Genomic DNA, 19,925 nt, shown 5'->3' with positions numbered 1-19,925 from the left:
GTGTTTAAATATGCTGGTTAATTTCAGTGTGAAAGAATCCACAGCTGTCTAAATATCTAGTTCTCGTGAATTTTCCCTCAGGTCCATTTAGACCGTTGTACTGTTTCCACGTCTCCAGAATCCGTTCAGCAGTTAGTCTGCTAATTACAAACCAAACCAGAATGATGTCTGCTGCGTTTCCTTTGTGTGGAGCCATGCAGCGATGCAGGCACCGAGGGCATCGTTCACTCTCTGTTCTGCTGAACTTTTAGAAGAGTCTGAGCTCCCGAGGACTCGCAGAAAATTACGTGTGAGGTTAATAATCCGGCAAACCCCCGTAATCTGTCTGCACAACACTTTAAACACATGTAGTACGCATGCAGTCTTTACACACAGCTGGTGTGCATGGCAACCGAGGCTGATGGAGAGAGAGGGGGAGTGTGTGTGTGAGAGAGAGAGTGAGAGAGAGTTAGGTTAAATGAAAAAGAAGAGTCATTACAGGGAGAGATGGAAAAGGAGGAAGGGGAGAAAAAAGAGGGAAATTAGGTTAGCACCATCACAGCAGAGAGACACCATTACAGACGGAGGAAACAGACAGAGATAAGGAGTGTGTGCGAGAGAGGGAGGGAGAGAGAGAGAGAGAGAGCTTGGCATCCTATTACTCTCCACTCTCTGTGTTTTTTGGTGTCAGTTGCTTCAGCGACTCAGCAGCAGCAGCAGCAGCAGCAGCAGCATGGAGCTGAAGCCTCAGCAGCGATTCAGTAAGTGCAGTAAATGCTTTGCTCCTCTTTGACTTCACCTGCTGCTTATTTAAAAATGTGTTCAATTAGTTTTGAGGGTTTTTTTGGTCACAAATCCTTCAAAGTTAGTGGTTTTATTATTTTATTATTATTTATTATATGTTTCACCGCGTGTTTCACTTAAAAGTTGGATCAACAATTTTGCTCCACCCATGACACGATGGACACGGCGTGTGATTATTATACTGATTTTTATTTTTATACAGGACATTCTTATCGTCTTTGAGACGCTTCCTGTGATGCATTTTGATCCTCATTCATTCATGAACTTTCATTTATTCATTCACATTTTATGTTAATGTCATCATCATCAGTGTCTCAACGTCTCACGGCTGAATTTATACTGAAGAATTTGCCTAATTGCATGATGAAAATGGGCTTTCCAATATTCATTCATTCATTCTTTTTTTTTGGAAAGGTAAGTGCTGCAGTAATTGCCTCTTTATTAGGTCTGAGCTGTTTTCCTGCAGGCTGTGTTTGTGTCACGGTCAGTTTCCTGCAGCGTGTGTTGCAGCAGTGTGAAGTTGAGCTCTTGTTAATTGTTGGGTGTGTGAAGGTATTTTATTCCGGTTGCATTTGTCCTCTGAGTGCACCGATGGAGAGAAGTGACATTTTGGCATCGCACTAACAAAGAAAAGTCAAATGAAGCTTTTATTTTCAGCCGCGACTAATGCAGCGGGGGAAAATGAGGCTGAGCACTTAAAGGTGTGGTGCAACAGATTTTATTAAATGAGGAATCTACAGCTGATGCACATGATGCACATGATGCACACAAGTGCATATTTGGTCCAATTGAATAGAAAAACAGAATAAATGCCTGAGAGAGACACACAGACATGAGGAGTCATTACAGACGAGTGTAATTCAGTCTCCGTCTGTAGCAGCTGAATCTATCACTCATGTGGAGCATGAAAGGAGCATGACATGATTCCTGAGGTTCCTTCATCTTGCTTCTTGGACTTTTTTTTTTAGTATCCTTTAAAGCAGGAGTGTGAGAATCAGCCATCAGGATCACACACACACACACACACACACCTTACCTTTAGAGATGCACCAATCAACTGAACCTTTTACGTTATCTGGATTTTGACGTCTGCTGATATTGAGAAATAAATGTGCAAACCCTTTCCGTGACGAGTTATTGAGACAGTTCCTGTACGAGAGCATAGCAACCTGCCTGCAGCTAACCACTTTGCGTGGCTTTGGAATTTATTTGATCGTTTTTGTTCCACTACAATCGTTGTTGTTGGAATCGTTTGTGTGGTCACGTGAGGCTGAACGTGAACAGCTGATGGTGAAAAGTTCTGCGTCACTTCACTTGTTCTGCGATGTTGAAATTCACGCCTCAATTTGTTCCCAAATTTCAAGAACCTGGTCTTAAAAGAGTGCACTGTTACATATTTATGATCCACGTAACATCTGACTGTGATTCTGGCCTCTGTTGGACATCTGATAAGTCAATCGTGTCCATATCAGCACGTGGTATCCATATTTAACCCTTTAACACCGGGCGTATCGCAGACGGCACGTTTGCACAAGCACACTTTGCAATAATGCAACGGTTGCACGTTAAAGCCAACATTACGGTAATTTCACTCGTGCTTTCGTCTGCACGTATGTGTCCATTTTTTAGCCTGTTTTTGGACATTGCGACATAAATGTGTTGTAAACTGTTCAACTTTCAAATTTAACACGCAACATCAAAAGTGTTTGTTTGTTTTTTCAAATAAACCTTTTTGTTTTTCTTCATTTTAAATTTTAACATACTGTAAATTCTAAATAACTGCCACATATGTGAAGTTATTCTGCAAAAAATCACTTATTCACAGGACATTTTCTGGCCCTTAAAATAAATCTAAAATTCCAGACGGACATTGTGAGGCTTAGGTGTTTAAGGGTTAATCAGATTGATTCTATCTCTCTCTCTGATACTCACACACACACAGCGAATGCAGTTGTTGTGTTTTTGTTCCTAACGACGTGCGCCGTCGTAGCTGATTAACGAATGATTGTCTGGCACGTGCAGCTGCTGCACATCTGCACGTCAGTGTTGTGTTTACTGTAGCTTGCTGTTCAAACTCTACTGAGTGTTTATTAAGGTGCACAAGTGAATCCAATCCTCTCTCTTCAGAGTTGTTAAGGTTAGATGACACACACACACACACACACACACACACAGGGTGTGGAGAATGAAAAGCATCAGTGTCTTCAGCAGAATCTCTGCGTCTGTTTTCACACCAATCCGCTCTCTTAAGAAAGTGTGTGTGTGTGTGTGTGTGTGTGTGTGTGTGTGGTGACCTTCTCTGTAACTACTTTGTTTGTGTATATAGTTTTCTGTTTGCCGGAGCCTCTGTGCTTTCACTCTGTCTGGTAAATATCAGCGCGTTCAACATCGCTGCACTGTTGCATCCGAGAAAAGAGGGAAATAAATGTAGACCGTGACCTTAAGCATTCAGCAGTTAAACAGATTTTTGCTACAAAACTAACTTTCTATTCGGTTTCATTCTCCATTTTTGTCAGTCATGTTTCTCTGTAAATCTGTTGAGTTAAGCTTGAGCAGAATGAGAGACCTGAGCAAAAAGGTTTGGATAATGACTGATACGGACAAAATGGTGCCGGCATGACAGGTAATAGACTTATAATAACAACAAATAAACAAATTCAAACAGGAAAAGAGAACGAGGGAAATGGGTCAACAAAGATGACAAAGATACGTTGGGTAGACAGAGAGGAGGACTGGAAGAGACACTAAAAAACAAACAAGACAACCGTGAATATGAGGCCTAATTAAAGGAACTGGGAATAGAGATTAAAAAAGTACACAAAGCCCCCGAAAAACAATGACTTCACTGTGCAAACAACACAAATCCAAAAGTCCATGAAAATATTTAAACAAGACTAAATTATGCAAATCCTCCCAAAAAAAAACAAACGGATGGAAACTAAAAGTCAAAAAGTTTCTCATGCAAAGAAAATTGAGTCCTAGCAAAAGTGAATTAGTTAGTTAGTTAGTTAGTTAGTTACCCCCACCCACTTCATTTTAATCAGATTTTTCCATTAAAGACAAACAAACATATCCATCCAGACATTAACTGATCATCTTTTTTTCTTTCAAATACAAATCATATAAAAGTGTGGAAGTGATGAATCTATGTCACTGCTCTCATTATTGTTGACAAATCCTTTTCAGTGCCACACTGAAAACATGTTTATTTTTTATTAAAGGTGTGTCAGAAAGGTGTCGCGCGCCTCATATTCTTGATGAAAAAGAAAGAATTAAAGCTCTGTCTCCAAAAAATGCTTCTTTTCAAGTTGCTCTGATTGGGTTTTGGCTGCAGCTGCTTGAACTTGTGAGAGTGAAGAGAAGAAGAAGATGGCGACGGCCAATTATGTTGAACCTGAGCATGAAGATTAATGTGATAGGACAACTTTCATATTAGATCAGACTGCAGCTTCTTTGATGAGATGATGGACGATCAGAGCACTCGAGAAACGTCTGCAGAGACAATTCTAATAACGGTAAATGAAGAAATGAATGCAGTCAGATTGAGAATGTAGACGTAACTGAGCAGTGGCTCTGTGTTAGCAGTGGAAATGTGTGGCACGTGTTGTCATGGCAGTGATTTATCACATGTCTGCGTGATGGAAAAGAGCAGTGAAGCTAACTTTAGACCAGACTTCGTGAAACGCAGACAGAGCGGTGTGAAGAGGAAACCTCCTGACGTTAAAGACAGTTCAGTTCCTGCTGCGGGAATCCAGCTGAAATCTGCTCTTTCACACTTTACTCCACGAGGATTTTAGTTTTTACGTGCAGACAGCAGTGCCGGCCCTCCTGTCCCTCACTGGTCCCACATGAAGAAGACGAGTATTGATTTTTAAGACATATTATATTTAGTTTTAACTCTTGGAACACAGAGTATTTTGGCTGCTTTTCTCCATGACGATGTGTAAACGTACAGTTTGTACAGAAGGTATAAGAATGTGACAATAGATCGTCTTATATGCTTTTTTTTCCAGCACAAACGTATATAACCTACAAATCACCCTAAACTCCTCGTTAGCTCGCGAGCTGCAAAATCCAAACTCTGGAGGGAATTTCAGAGTCAACCGTTTGTCCCGCCCCTTGGATTGAGCCCTGCCAGTTGTGTGTGTGCACAGTCCAAACACCTTGATGTGGGTCTGGTTTGCCAGGCTCATTTTCACCAACTATAAACACACCTGAGCAAAAAGTGCTCAAAAAGTTAATCAGATTGAATTTGTGGAATTTGGAACTTTGGATCACAGTTCAAAGTTCACGCGGCTCGTTTTTATGAACAAAAATAAAATAAAAATCTCCAGTAAAACTGTAGATTTAAAAGGTTCTATGTGGTCTAAAGCTGACGTACTTCCTGTCCACATATTTACATTCTCATGAATCTCTTGTAAATCCTCTGATAGATAGACCAGTGATAAACGTACACCAACGCCCTCTGTGACACATTTTACACTGAAATATTGTTTTGGGACGCGCTGTTAACGAACAATAAAACAGACAGGAAACTATCATCTCTCCGACAGATCTCACATTTAATATTAAAATATTCATGAATAGCTCCGGCACGAGGAGGCTACAGACAGTCACTGCAGCACCGAGCGGTCGTTCAATACATGAGCCGCGGTGAGTCCTTGATGTCAACACGGTCTCAGGTGAGTCCTGCAGAGCACACACACACACACACACACACACGCACACACACACATCGACAGAAACATCCATCAAACCAAACCTCGTCATTTTAAACCAGACATTCCTGAGGATTAAGGAAAAAGCCGCGTGGAGCAGAACTTCAGTCCGACTCTTGACCTTGACATCACCTCCTCGCACTCAAAACAAAAATAAACTGTGTCTCAGTCGTCATGACACTTAATATGTTGCTGCTGGTTAGATGATATGTTGTATTACAAAATAAAAAAAAAAAAGGATTTATTGGGATATGTGAAGACGAGACGACATGATGTGATAAAATATGACAAAATAGACGAGATACAACGTGACACGACATGAGAAGTCACAAGACGTGACGCGACAAAATAAAATATAATACGTTAATGACACGACATGACAAAAAAAGATGACACACGACGCGATATGACAAGACAGGACGAGACACGATATGATGACCACGACATGTAAAATATGACAAAGACACGACATCACATGACAAAAATATGACTGCAATCCAGATACGAGAGGACACAATAAGATGCTGAGACATGACAAGACAAAATAGACAAGATAAAACGAGACAAGACAAGACATTATATGATATGATGAGATGTTAAGACACGACACAAGATATAATACGTATATAAACAAAATAGACATGACGATAAAGACACATCACATGACCAAATATGACTCCAGTCAAGATACAATGTGATACAATGACATGCTGAGACATGACAAGACACGACAGAGATATAACGAGACAGGACGAGACATCGCACAACAAGATATGATATAATGATATAATGACACATGATATGATGAGATGTTAAGACAAGGTGTGACACAAGATACATACAATAACAACACAACATAACAAAATAAACACAAAAGGACAAGATAAGAGACAAATTGACACAAGGCAAGAAACGACGAAACAAGACCACACTGTAAAACATGATGAGACACAACGTGAAACAGCGAGACATTATATGATACGATGAGATTCTAAGACAAAATTACACACGACACAAGACACAGTATGATAAAATCATATGTTAAATCAAAACAAGACACCACACTGTGATGTGACACAACATGGAACATCATGATTTAATACAATAAAATATTGTTAAAAACAAGACTAAATAAGAGACTGGGCAAAATCAGGTAGAAACATGACAAAAATAAATTAAGATTAAAACAAGAACATAAAAGTATTAAAAATACTGCTGCAACCATCTTATAAACATAGTAAATTATAAGTAAAGATGAGATTCTAGTCTTAGCTTAGCTTAGCTTAGCTTATATTATCTTAATTGCAGTCGGAGCACAGCAGGTCAACACACATACTATATACATGACATGTGTTATAATGTAACACAACAGAGAGAGAGCGAGAGAATTGCCGGTAGGGTTTCAGCACCTCATTTGGTGGACAGCTCCCGAGGCTTTCTGCACACACACACACAGACACACACAATTCTTGTTATTTTTGCATCAGCTGTTTTTGCACCAGTTTTATTTTTTTCAATTCAACTATTTAAATACCGGTTACTTTATCCTACATTTATAGTTATTATTATTTTCATATTTGTATATTCATTTTTTTTTCCACAACGATGCTGTTTCTGTAAAGTTGTGAAGCATTTGTGTAACGTTTTCATTTGAAAAACATGACTGTAATCGTCTTATTAGAGAGGACAATTAAATGATTATTCATGCTCTCAGCAATTGTGGTCCGCCTCTTGAGAGAGATTTTAAATGTTGACTGAAGCCACTGAAGCGGAAAAAAGTTAATGAAGGAATATTATATCAATAGAGAGAGTCGCGCCTTTCATAAAACACATCCGTCTGTGCTGTAGAAAAGGCTCAAGTTGTTTTGAAATCAGCATTTTATAACCAAGGAAAACAGAGAACTTTTGCCTTTCTAGGCCACTCGCAATATTAAAATGACCAGAAAACCTCAAATGAATTGATTAATAATCAGTTACTGAATAAAGAACAACTGTTTTGATAATCGATTAATCACTTTAGTGTTCAACTTGATTTTCTGAGTCTTTTCCGCTCCTTATTGCAAAGAAATGATTAAAACTGAATAATATTTGTAGACAAAACAAGACAATTAAGAACACCATGGTTTTGGAGAATAATCAACAGATGCAGCCCAGAATCCTGTCATAGATACTTTACCAGGATAATCCCATTGAAGTTGCAAATCTCTTTTCCAAGGCCGCCCTGGCCAAGAGTTAGCAGCAGTAACAAATACACACAAACAATCACTGACTTTAGAGAAACAAACATGCCCATGAGCAAACAGCTGGTCAGAGCTGAACAGAGTTGAACATGTGGTCAAACTCTTAACAGAATGAGGTCTGGGTGGGCGAACAGATTGGTGATATTTGCTTCTCGTGGCTCAGCTTTCCTCAGCACTTTCTGCAGACTGGCGGTGTCTCCCACTCCAAGTCTTTTTTAACACAATCAAAAAAAAAAGAAAAAACGCCCACACTGGCCCGCCAACTTTTTTTTGCTGGTGAACGGTAGAAAGTTGTGCGGCTCGTGACTCGCTCTTGTCTCTCATTTCCTCTGACATGATGGTGGTTGTAGGTGGACTTTGGCCTCAGTATCGTTGAAACCTTGTATCCAACCATCAATCTACAAAGGTATCACACTGTTTTATATGAGGATCCTGTTTTTGAAGATAGAAAACCATTTCACAACATATAAAGTACATTGTGTTGGAATGAATTATTTGATTGAACCACACATGAGGGCAGATCTGTTCAGTCCATACAAAAAGATTGGTCATGTACATTACTGTATTCTGAGCTACAGACACTTATTTTCTTTTCAACAGCTGAAACAAAGTGCTCTACATCAGCGATAAATAAAGCAAATAAAACATAAAAACCTAAGACCAAATAGACCTAACAAGAAAACATGCAATAGAGCAATAACATGTCTATAAGGACCTGAGGAGAAATCTCAACAAATATGATAGTAAAAGTAAAAAAAAGGCATGGTGGTGAAGTGGCGTGTATTGTTGCCTCACAGCAAGAAGGTCACCAGTTTGGATGTCGGTTTTCTTTGGGTTCTCCGCTTTCCTCCCACAGTCCAAAAACATGCAGGTTGGGTTGTGTGGACGCTCTGAATTGACCATAGATGTGAGTGTGAGACACAGAACCGTGATTATGAAGTTGCATGTGTGGTTATTATGTGGTTATTATGTGGTTATTACGGTAATTTCACTCACGTGGTGAATCAGCGTCTTTGTCACCAGAGAGGAGAGAGTTGGAGAAACACCTCTAGTACATAGTTTCCATAGTTTTCCATTCATAGTTTTTCATCATTTAGTTTTTCTTCATTTCAAATTGATTAAGCAGTATTTTAACATATAGTAAATTGTAAATAACTGCCAGATATAGAAAGTTATTCTGGAAAAAGCACTTTTTCACACTTTTATGGTAAAAATAAGCAACAAAAAAGGTGTCAAAGGGTTAGATGGTTGCTCCCTGTGACCCTCATGTGGAGGATAAAGCAGTAGAACATGAATGAATGAATGAATGTGATCTTTATATTTATATCAGGTACCAAGTCATTTTGGACCACCAAACTAAACACATTTTGAGTTTAAACTGAAGGCTGCACACTCAGAAGGGTGAGGTGACAGATATTCAGCAGCAAAACATGCAACTTCATCAACAACCTGTTGCACACTGTACCTTGAAATGAACAAACCTTGTGGTCAAGGTTCCAGTAGCAGCAGTGAGGAAAACACCGACCCGCGCCTCCGCGCCACCTTCCGCTGAGTAATGTGCCACTACGTTGGGTTTGATTAGTCGAGGTGAAGCTCATCTCTCTTGGCAGCAGCGGCGGCGGCGGCGTGCGTGCGTTCCCACAGCCAGCCTTCCAGCAACTTTCTGAGGGAAGTTAGTAAATAGAGATGGCTGCGAGACAGGAGGATTTAAGACCGCTGACGGCAACTCTGTTGACACCACCAACAAAATCCTTGACAGGTGGCACGCGTCACCACTCTTCCTACACTTAGACTCATAAACAGCCTGCTCAGCCTCCAGCACAAGCTTTCCAAGCATTAGGAAAAAAAACCCTCTTACATGAGGAATACATTCAGTGGGCAGATGAAGACAGAGGGTTTCGCAATATTGTGATGGGTGGAAAACAAATGGCAGCGTCCATCAACAGTGAAAGGCCTTGTGGGAGGAATCTGCCACATGGTGTAAAAGCTGTGTGTTGACTGTCACTTTGCGACTGGAGGGATGACTGCAGGGATGTTTGTAAATGTGCGATCGGCGCGCGTCTGCGGGGACGGAGGCACCGTTCGCCGTGAGGCTTCATCATGAGGTTCAGTTGTACTGCAGTTCTGGGAAAAACAAGCCGCGGCGAAGGAAAACTCTGAATGAAAGACCATCCGTCTCCGTCTGCTCCCCGCAGAGAGCTCATGGAAGCTGGCTGTGACGCTTCAGAAGCTCGGTGAAAGAGCGGCGCTGCCAAAAACACAGGGGCTGGGGGTCATTTACTCTCCCTCATGCATATTGTAAGACAGCAAAGGGAATGCTCAGCTGGCCAATAGATGCTGAGCTCAGGCTCTTTGCTTTACACTTTGTTCCTCTCTCTCTAATGAAGTGGAAAAGTAGATTCTCCTGTTGGCTTTGTACGCTGACAGCCTGCTCCTCCTCTTACATAATTCACAGGCAGCTCGACTTATGTCTTCTTTGTAGCATCTGGATGGTTTTTGCTCATGTTTATATCATTTTTCTTTTCCTGATTAATTGTGCATCCGTTGTAAAATCCCTTTCCTTTCTGCCACTCTTGTTTTTGGCAGAGCATCTATTGCTTTACACACACACACACACACACACACACACAGAGGCACTCACAGCCATCTTTTATGAGGACAGTCATAAGCTGCTTTGAGACATGCTCTGAACTCCAGAGATTCTCCAGAGATTGTGTGGAGGGGCTTTATGTGTGAACGCAAATGTCACTTTGGAGATTCTCCTGCCAGCTTCCGAGTATAATCTGCAGTTAATGTGCGAGTGAGCTCTTGTGAGAGGGAGGCTGAACTCCAGAGGATCCACGGCGAGTGAAATGGCGACTGCATGCTCAAGCCAAGGGGCCACCGCCCTCCTGCCTGGATCCTCTGAAGATTCTCCTGCTCTTGTGAATACAACTCACCCCGTGCCGCGTTTGTCTTTGCAGACTCCAGAGAATGTTTGGATCATAACCCCGAGTTTATTCATTCATTCACCTTCTTTATCGCCCACATGAGGGTCCCAGGGGGGAGGGGGCGGGGGATTGCTGGTGCCAATCCCAGCTGACATAGTGGGGAAGGCGGGGTACAGCCCGGACAGGTCGCCACTCCATCGCACGGCCACAAAGAGACAAACAACCATTCACTCTCAAGGCCCTGGTATACTTCCTCGCACATGTAGTGTCTCACTTCACCATGGGGTGGCGGTACAAGTGTGGACACTGGGAATAGGAGAAGAGAAGAAGAGAATGATGCTACAGCTCCCTCTGGTTTGAGTCTGGATGTCAGCCGGGTCGAGGGTCAGATGACTATCCTTGGCGACTACTGTTGACAAAATGTTTTTTCTGCTTGGTAAGTGTGGCTTAATACTCCCCCTACTGGTGGGACAGAAAGGTGTTATTTACCTGGTTGTGGTCAGATGACAGGTAGAGGAGTGACAGTAATGTGCAAGAAAAAGCAGATGAATCTTTACTACACTAGACTACACTTGGCTGATTGCCTCCTCGACAATTCAGCTCTATTAATAATTAACCTGTCGAGCACATTTCACAGGAATTCACTCCCTGCCTCAAACCAGTTTTCTATTAAAAGGCCACCGAGGGGTGATTCCACTGCTTTGTATTTAAGTTTATGAGAAAATACTACGACTTTTCATTTGATTCATAACATCAGTAAAACATTTCCCTGAGGTGTTTATGGTCTCAAGCACTCATTTCAGGTCTTCCTCGGTACTGCAGGATGTTCCATGTGGAGTCAAGTAGACCAGTCAATCCCTGAGACTGGGTCAGGATTTTTGTAACATACACGGTATGTGCATATGTTGTAATAGCCATTTGTATTTGTTGCCTTTAAAAAGTGGGCCCCCATGTACAAAGTTCAGTAAACGCTGTAAATAGACCATAAAACACACCACGTGTTGCGGCGCAGACACCATGTGATTGACAGTTAATAACAGTATCGTCCAGTAGGTGAAAGTCGCTGGTGGACGTCTCGGTTCAGCCCACTGCATCTTTTCCAAATATGATTATTTCATGTTTAAAAAACCAAACACACACGGCGCTTGTCAAAACCATCAAATTAAAAGCTGGAGTGGCAGTTTTCAAACCAATGGGTGCTGCAACGGTAGACTGAACCAGGACACACTCCCTAAACTGGCTTAAAATGTGGTTTATTGTTATGAATTACACGTATTGTTTACACGAAAAGGATTTGCATCATTTGTGTTGGCATATCTGATGAGTGTGTCAGTGGAAATCTACTCTAAGACTGATGGGACGTCTTATTATCTGGGGAGCTAATGCTTCTCCTCTGGGACTCCCGCTGTTACCCAGTAATGATAAATAGAAACCAAGCCGTCACATTGAGGACAGATCACCTCCCGACACCCATCAGACTGTTTTGTCATTACTGGAGTTCCATCGCTGCACCCGGTGTGTCAGGGGAACAGAATATGTGGCAGAGAAAACAAAAACAGCGTTAGCTAAAGGGTAACGACGACTTCAGTGGCACGGGAGGAGGGGCAACTGAGGTCACAGCTATCTGTACGCGTCGTGAATCTTGTGTTATCAAATCTGTGCCACCTCATTCTGACCCATAATGCTCCTGTGTGTCATAAACAATGTGACAGTGCAGCAGTGAGGTGCATTATTCCCCCAATTTTCATCAAAATCTAGTACAGTTATGCCTGTGGCGCTTCACTCTGCATCCTCCTGTGCTGCTACGTGTTCCTCAGAAAGAACAAAGGGGGGAAAAATCGAGTGAAAATAACAACAATGGTTCACCTAAAAATCCTGAAAGTTTTACAGATGCTGTTTTTGAAACATTCAAAATAAATTAATTAAAAAAATCAGCGTAATTGCACTTTCTCTGCATCTCTCTTAATCAGTTAATGGGTTAATGGGCACAGTAATCACAGGTGGAATTAATCAGCTGAACGATGGCTGAGTTCCATTTAGCTTTGTCGGGTTCAGGTTTACTCCCACACTGTCCTGACTCGCATGAACTCATCAGTAACACTAAACTTGTTAAAATGACTGCTTTGACTTTTAAAGACATTTAAAGTTGGTATTTTGACTTTTTTCACTGCCAAGAAGGCCCAGTTAGGCTGGTGCTAGCTGGTTAGCATGCTAACTTTAGTAGAAACAGAGAAATGAAGGTCTTTTTCACTTCAAACTAAACTAAGCACAAAGAGTAAGGACATCTGTGTTTGTGTTGATTATTTCTTTGTTTTGATTATTTCCCTTTTTTAAATGGTGCCACGTTTGTAAGGAAGATGAAAAACATGTTCAATCCTCAGATTATTCTGCGAGTGACTCAAACCCAAATCTCCTAACCTGGAAAAAACAAGGCCTGTCAGTCATCAGTGACACATTTACAAATAGAATAACTGTTTAGAAATGTATCTCAATAATGATGTTTTGAAGTAGACTATAATAATAAAGCAGATAAGGACAATAGTCAAAGTGAAGTACAGGAGCAAATGTTGTTAATTAAACCCAAGGGATTTTTTAACGCATTAGATTATGTAATTTGAAGTGGGACCATCTGTTTATGTCAGTGGGTGAAATGTGTGAGAAACTCTACTATATGAGAATTAGCAATAAATCCAGTTTATTTACTTCCCTGAGACTTACTGAAGAATCTTCTCATCCAGCACATTTTTCAAACTGAGCATCTTTCACTTGCTTCTTCTCTTGTGTAGATTGAATTGCTTAAATTGGCAAAATGTCCTGTGATCTAGTTTGGTGTCAGCGTTCAGGCAGTTTTAGTGGTAACAGTGGCGGTTGGTAGTAACCCATTTTTGTGTGTGTTGGTCATTGCTTTCCCTCTACACGTACGTTGTCTCAAATAATTGAGTTAGTGTCAGCCAGGACATTTTACAATTCTGTCCAAAAAAAGCAGAGATTATTGATTATTTTTCAAGCAAACAACACAGTAACTGAAAAAGCTGCCAGAGCAGTTCAGTGACACAACTAAAAATATACTGTAATACAGAGCTGGATAGAAAAACAGAACTCCCTTCGCCGAGTGAGATATATTGTATATTTTCATTGTGCCTTTTCTCTCCCGGCTCCTTAATTGCCAACTTGTGAAATGTGACCTGTGGTGTGTGCAATGATCCAAACATCACTGCAAATTGATGAGACAGAATTCATGGTGGGTTCAGTCCACACTCTGTGCCAGAGCCTTAATTGCCGCGGCCTCAGCAGGGCGGTGGGCCGCTCCAGTTTTATCAGAGAGCAGACCGTCGCCATCGTATCGCCTCCCTCCCCACTGCCCAAACCAACGCAGCGCTAAGGTCCCAAATGAATTCAGACAGGGACCTGCTAATCAGAGGAGTCTGGCTCTCACAGGCGACGGGCAGGAAGTAGTCTGCCTCATGCAGAGTCCAGTGTTAGTCAGTGTTGGTGCAGTGACAACAAATCAAAAGTTCCTCTTTATGTTGTTTCATCATGACCATATAGAGCGAATGTGACATGAGATGGCTGTTGATGAACGTGGAGCGAGACTGTGGCGATTAATTATGTTTCACGACAGCAGAATAATCACTGTGTTCTCACTCAGACATTGTCCAGAGAGTAGACCAATGAGTTGGTGGGAGAACCTCTGGAGAATGTCCGCAGTGTCTTCTGCAGACATTTGGACTTGACTTAACTACTACTGGTACTACTACTAGCTGAACAATTCAGCAGTGGGCTCAGAGATGTGCATGCAGACGTAAGATGGGTTGGGTAAGGTTTGGACCAAATCAATTCGGGTTTGGTCGTATTGGCTGGGTTAAAACTGACGGATCTTCTGTCTGTGTTGGCCATGCCCTGCTCAGCGGGTTGGTTATTTACCTGAGGCAATGTTAGCTTCACTCATGAGACTTTTTTGTGCTCAGGTTCAGACACAAAAACGGCAGGTGGTGGAGGAAGAGGAAAGTCCAACAAACGTGATTCAAAGTCGACTGACATTCTCGTCTAGTTGGTTTTTCCTCATCCTCCACCACCTGTCGTGGCTGTTTGTCACTATCATCACATGTGACACATGCCTGTAGCCGCTCGTACCTCCACACACCTGCTGTACTATCTACATAAAAACTTCTCTCTAACTTTTCTGCCCGGAGGTAGATCTCCCTCCCTCTGAGCTAACCCCCCTGTTACCAAGCCATCCCCGTCCTTTCCCAAAGGTCAGGACAGCGCCAGTGGAAGGAAATGTCACAATGTCTTTTGAGAACAGCTAAATGAAATCCAATCCAGTGGTGATTGTGATGCAGGGTGAGTACAGGGAGCCTTTTATAGACAGAAAGCCAAAGGACAGTGATGTGCTGAGGATCGTCTTACATCGCTTCTTGACTTTGACTTGATTTTACTTTCCGCTCAAACGTGAACAGTTTACTTGTCAGGCTTGTTAGCTCATAGCTTATATTTGAATTTATTTCCTGGGAAGAAAAGGGGAAAACTTAACCACTTTCAATGTTTCAAAACTGGCTCTCAAGTGGGTGACATGGTGGATTTTGTTCACTGCTGGCAGGCAGAGCCATGAAGCTGTAAATGAGCATCCAATAAAAGCTTGATGTTGAGATGAACGACAGCTGAGACAGTCAGAGTCAGAGGCAGATCGTATCCATGACAATACACTTTCCCCCCCTCGACCTTTGTTATGAAGGGACATCTGTACCCTACAGTTATTTTTGGAGGACAATATTTATAAAAGAACAGTGTACATGACGGGTAGAAAGACTTTTGCAGTGAATGTTCATCACGATGTCAGACATAACGCCTTTACCTTTGTCGTTATGTCTGACAGCACAGTAAAGTTAGAATGGTATTGATTTTTTCTACCTTTTAAAGGGCTTCAGAACATTCAACACTTACATTTGCACTACTAAACCACACATTCTGCTTTTCCCTTCTCTCTCTGTCTCTACGCACAGGAAGTACAGCTACTGCATGTAGCACAATGACTATAGGCGTGTTTCCATCATGGTGCAGTGCGGTACAGTCTGGAATGGTAAAGCCCTCAGTCAGGCTTGTGTTTCGACTGAGAACAGCACCTTAACTTGAGCGTGGCGTCGTACCAGGACAGCAGACAGCGACATTGAACGCAACACAACAGACAACAAAGGAGCAGCTCCTTTTTTTCTGCTCGGTTTGTGGCCGTCTGTCTCAACAAGACGTCAAACTTTGTATGAGAATGGACTGCGGGCGTTGACGAAAGGCTTTTCTGTGGCCCCATGAGTCATAGCGAGCTCAGTGGTAGAGCGAGTCGTCTTTCAACTCCAACGCTGTGGGGTCGATTCCCGGCTACATGCCGATGTGTCCTTGGTGATTGGGTATGAAAGATGGGTGATAGGAAATGTACTGCACATACATGTGCTGTATGAAAGCGAATGAGTGAGTGAATGGGTGAATGGCAAAACGCCATGTAAATACAGACCATTTAAATGTACTGTACCATACCATTACTCTGGTATCTGGTATCGAAAAAGTGGAACGGTTGGGGCCAGTTATTATGGTACTATTCCTGTGTGGACCGTACCAAACAACTTCACTCAGTGGAAAAACGTCATTATGTATAAATACCTACATTCACACTTACAAAATCCTGAACTTTCCCTCTAAGAGACTTCATCTTTCCTGAAATGCTGAGGCCTTTTCTCAGGCTGTAATCTAAACCAACACCAAACACCTTCAAATCTGTCCCGTAACATTAAATATCTGTGACACAGCAATATCTGAAAGCCATCAGCTGTGTTTATTGCCTGTCACAATCCTAGCAGTTCACGGAGCCAGGAAAATCATAATTTGGTCAAGAAAGAGATGGATGGGTTGAGCTGAGGAAGGATCAGCAGCAGCAGCAGCAGCAGCAGCAGCAGCAGCAGCAGCAGCAGCCCCCACAGCAGATAGTATAGAAAGCCCTCACATCCTGGTGGCAAATGTATCTGAGGTGGAGCATATCTTGGCCACTCCTTACACAGGTTTTGTGTTTTGAAGGTTTTAAACACCCTTCCGTGTCTATGTGTGTATGTATTTTTAATTCTAACCCTTGTTCTTGCACACAGAACAAGAGTAAGAAGTCACAGTGTTGAAAGATATTAGATTTGGGATTATGTTTGAGTTGAACGAGCTCCAGTTCTCATCAATTCTCATCACAGTTAGCTCACACACATGATCCTCAATTAGCCTCAGGTGCTGAGATCAGAGGCTCCCACTTTTTGCCGCCTCTGAATTTGCCGGCGTTGCACAGCAGGGTGAGGTGGACATTTGCCGCTGAGGGAGTGAGAAAGGTTGTGTAGCTGCCTCACAAGGTTACACTGTGTTTACATTAGCAGAGGTGTCACACAGCGAGGCTCAGTTTAGTGCTGGAAAAACTGTGTTCTGGCACACTTTAAACCAGATTAGTGCAGCATGAAGGGAAGACTCAGAGGCAGCTTGATGATTTAAGTAATATGCATGCATGGAATATGTTGTGTCATCACTTTAAATTGGTATTTTATTTGGGAAAAACACACTATACTTGAAGGAGATGCAGACATATTATTTAAACACACAGCAAAGAGTTATTTTGGTGTCACTTTAGCAAGAATGACCACTAATCCTTCTAAATATCCGTCTATAGTGTTGAAAATACTTCCCAGGGAGTGAGAGGTTTCAAGTTTCAGTGGCTCATTCTCTCTGTGAGAAGCATAGTAATTAAAAGCATCCATCTCATATAAGATATAGGGACAAATGTAATGCTTTTCAAAGCATGATGATATGACATGAAACCCACACATCAAAGTGGCATTAAATATTTAGGAAAGTACACAGTGGCAACTTGTGGTAAATAGAACTGAACTAAAAAAAAATAAAAACAGAATCTGAATAATTTAGTTAAAATGTTGTTTTTATGCGTTGAATGAAAACGATGGCTCATGTGATTTTATTCAGTGTATGAAGTGTCTGCCTCATCACCTGGACAGGAGAGCAATTCACTCAAACCAAACTCATTTCCAAGGGAAGTGGTTGAGACAAAGCAATTAAGGGTCTCATTATTTGCCTGCTGTCATTATGTAGACCAGGTATAATTGGTAATCAGCAATTTGAACAGCACAAAAATATAGTGTCCCTTTTAATCAACACGTGGTGATAGATTGAATTCATTTCCTCCTCAAAGTCACCCTTTAAAGTGGATTTTTGGCTTTGTTTTTTTGTTTTTATTGTTTTCTAACCTCTTTACCCTTTCCTCTGCTTCTTTAATATCATCTATTTTTGTGTTTGGCTTCAGTTGCTCTATTTTTTCAACCCACTAATCCTGCTGGCAGTGTAGGTGAAAGAGCAAATTCACGCTGCGTCGTCCCAAAGTAATATATCACACGTCTGTCTTTGGCTTTGGCTGGAGTTTGACATTAAACTGGTAAACAAGCCAATAAATCAGAAGTACAAATAAGAGCATTTCTTCCACATGGTCTGTGTGTCTGTTGTCAGATAAACACAATGCAACGCGACTAAAGCTTTAATATGTGTGTCATTGGACATCTCTCTGTGTGTACACGTATCTTTCTCTCTGTGACATTAAAGGGGATTTATGTGAAATATGTACAACGATGATCTTTAGCACTTGAAATAGTCAGTGCAATCCCAATTTAAACCATTGTATGAGCATGGTTGCCAGATTTTGACAAATTATATGATTAAGATGTGTTCATACAAATCCATTATACATCACTGTGCCACTGTCTGTTTTGTTTTTCTAATTACAAACATTGAACCTATTTGGCTATTTACTGTGTCCACAACAGGTGGAGATTGAAAGTAAAATTGTGAACTATTTCATGATGAGAGGAGAGGATACAACGACAATAATTAAACACAAAAATGTTATATACATTAAATATTCACCAACAAAGTGAAAGTGAGATCTGGGCAGAGAGAGTCTTAGCTCCTTAACTTCCTCTCCTTTTTCAGTCATCTATACTTTAATGCAACAGTTTTTAAAAACAGAGCTTGTCAGGTTACCTTTGGCTGAAGTTTCCCTGTGTTGTTTCCTTGTCCAGGAGCAAAGTATCTACACCGGCATGACTGCTGTGGTCTTTATTCCTCTCCACACTCAGACAATAGTTTTTCTTCTGCTCTGGTCGACTTTCACTGCTTTTGGACATTTTTGTATTCAGTGTTTGGATTTGCGCTCTTGTGATTATTTGACACACGGTTGGTGTAGTGGTTAGCACTCTTGCCTTTGCAGCAAGACCCAGTCGGAAACAAGGGCCTTTCTGCATGGAGTCTGCATGTTCTCTTCGTGTGTGCGTGGGTTTTCTCCGGGTTCTCCAGTTTCCTCCCACTGCCCAAAAACGTCCAATGGGGGGATTAGGTAAATTGGACACTCTAAATTGTCTCTATGTGGCCCTGTGATGGACTAGTGATCTGTCTAGGGTGTGACCCCGCCTGTCGCCCTATGTCAGCTGAGATTGGCACAGCACTCCATGCGACCCTCATGTGGACGACAAAGCGGTAGAAGATTTGTTGTTGTAGTAGTGTGTGCGTCTGTGTATCTTTTATTTTGTTGTTGTGTATGTCTTTCCCCCACCTTTGCATCTTGCCCTTATGAGTTTCACTTGTTTCTTCTTGTTTTGTCTCATTACTGGATGTTTTTGGGGTTTTTTGGCTTTGATTTTTTTTTTCTCCCTGGCCTCAGTCCTTGCCTGTCAGCCAAGTTAGCCAAGGAAGGTTTTTTCTTGGATGAAAAACAGCTGATGTTTTTTTTCTTTTATTCACACCAGCCCTGCATTTTGGTTCTCATATTTTGTTTTTATCAATGAAGTATCTCCACAGGAATAGTAAAAAGTCAATTGAGCATCAAATATGCTGAGATACATATATAATACTGGCTGGTAGCTGAGCTTGAAACCTCAAATAACCAGTTTTGTGAACACAGTCTATAACATTCAGACTTAGAAACTTTATATTTAACAGTTGACTTTTTGCCTGAATCCTCCATGTGGGAGAAATAATTAGTTCCTCTGCTCTATAAAACAGGAGGTTGCGGTTTTGATGACAATTATCCTGCTTGCAACAACTACACTGCAAACATCAACTTTACTCCCTCTGGCATTTACTTCATCATACAGTAAATGTGCGATTCGGTTTTCTACTGCATGGCTAAATAAATCTGGGTGAATGCTGGTCTTGCTCCATGTATGAAAACA

The 19,925-nt window shown here is 41.5% G+C and overlaps 1 protein-coding gene across 1 annotated transcript in view; it reads left to right on the top strand.

Annotated features, from left to right (window-relative positions):
* Window positions 1–706: 706 nt before the first annotated feature.
* The window catches only part of plch2a (phospholipase C, eta 2a), a 122,728-nt gene continuing 103,509 nt past the window's right edge, over window positions 707–19,925 (top strand). The window contains exon 1 of the mRNA XM_044037429.1: window positions 707–740. Coding sequence (XP_043893364.1) covers window positions 713–740 — 28 coding nt within the window. The 5' untranslated portion in view covers window positions 707–712. The remainder of the gene's footprint in view (window positions 741–19,925) is intronic.

This window comes from Solea senegalensis, linkage group LG11 (genome assembly GCF_019176455.1).
Source record: "Solea senegalensis isolate Sse05_10M linkage group LG11, IFAPA_SoseM_1, whole genome shotgun sequence".
Lineage (NCBI taxonomy): Eukaryota > Metazoa > Chordata > Actinopteri > Pleuronectiformes > Soleidae > Solea > Solea senegalensis.
This window is presented reverse-complemented; position numbering and strand designations above follow the sequence as displayed.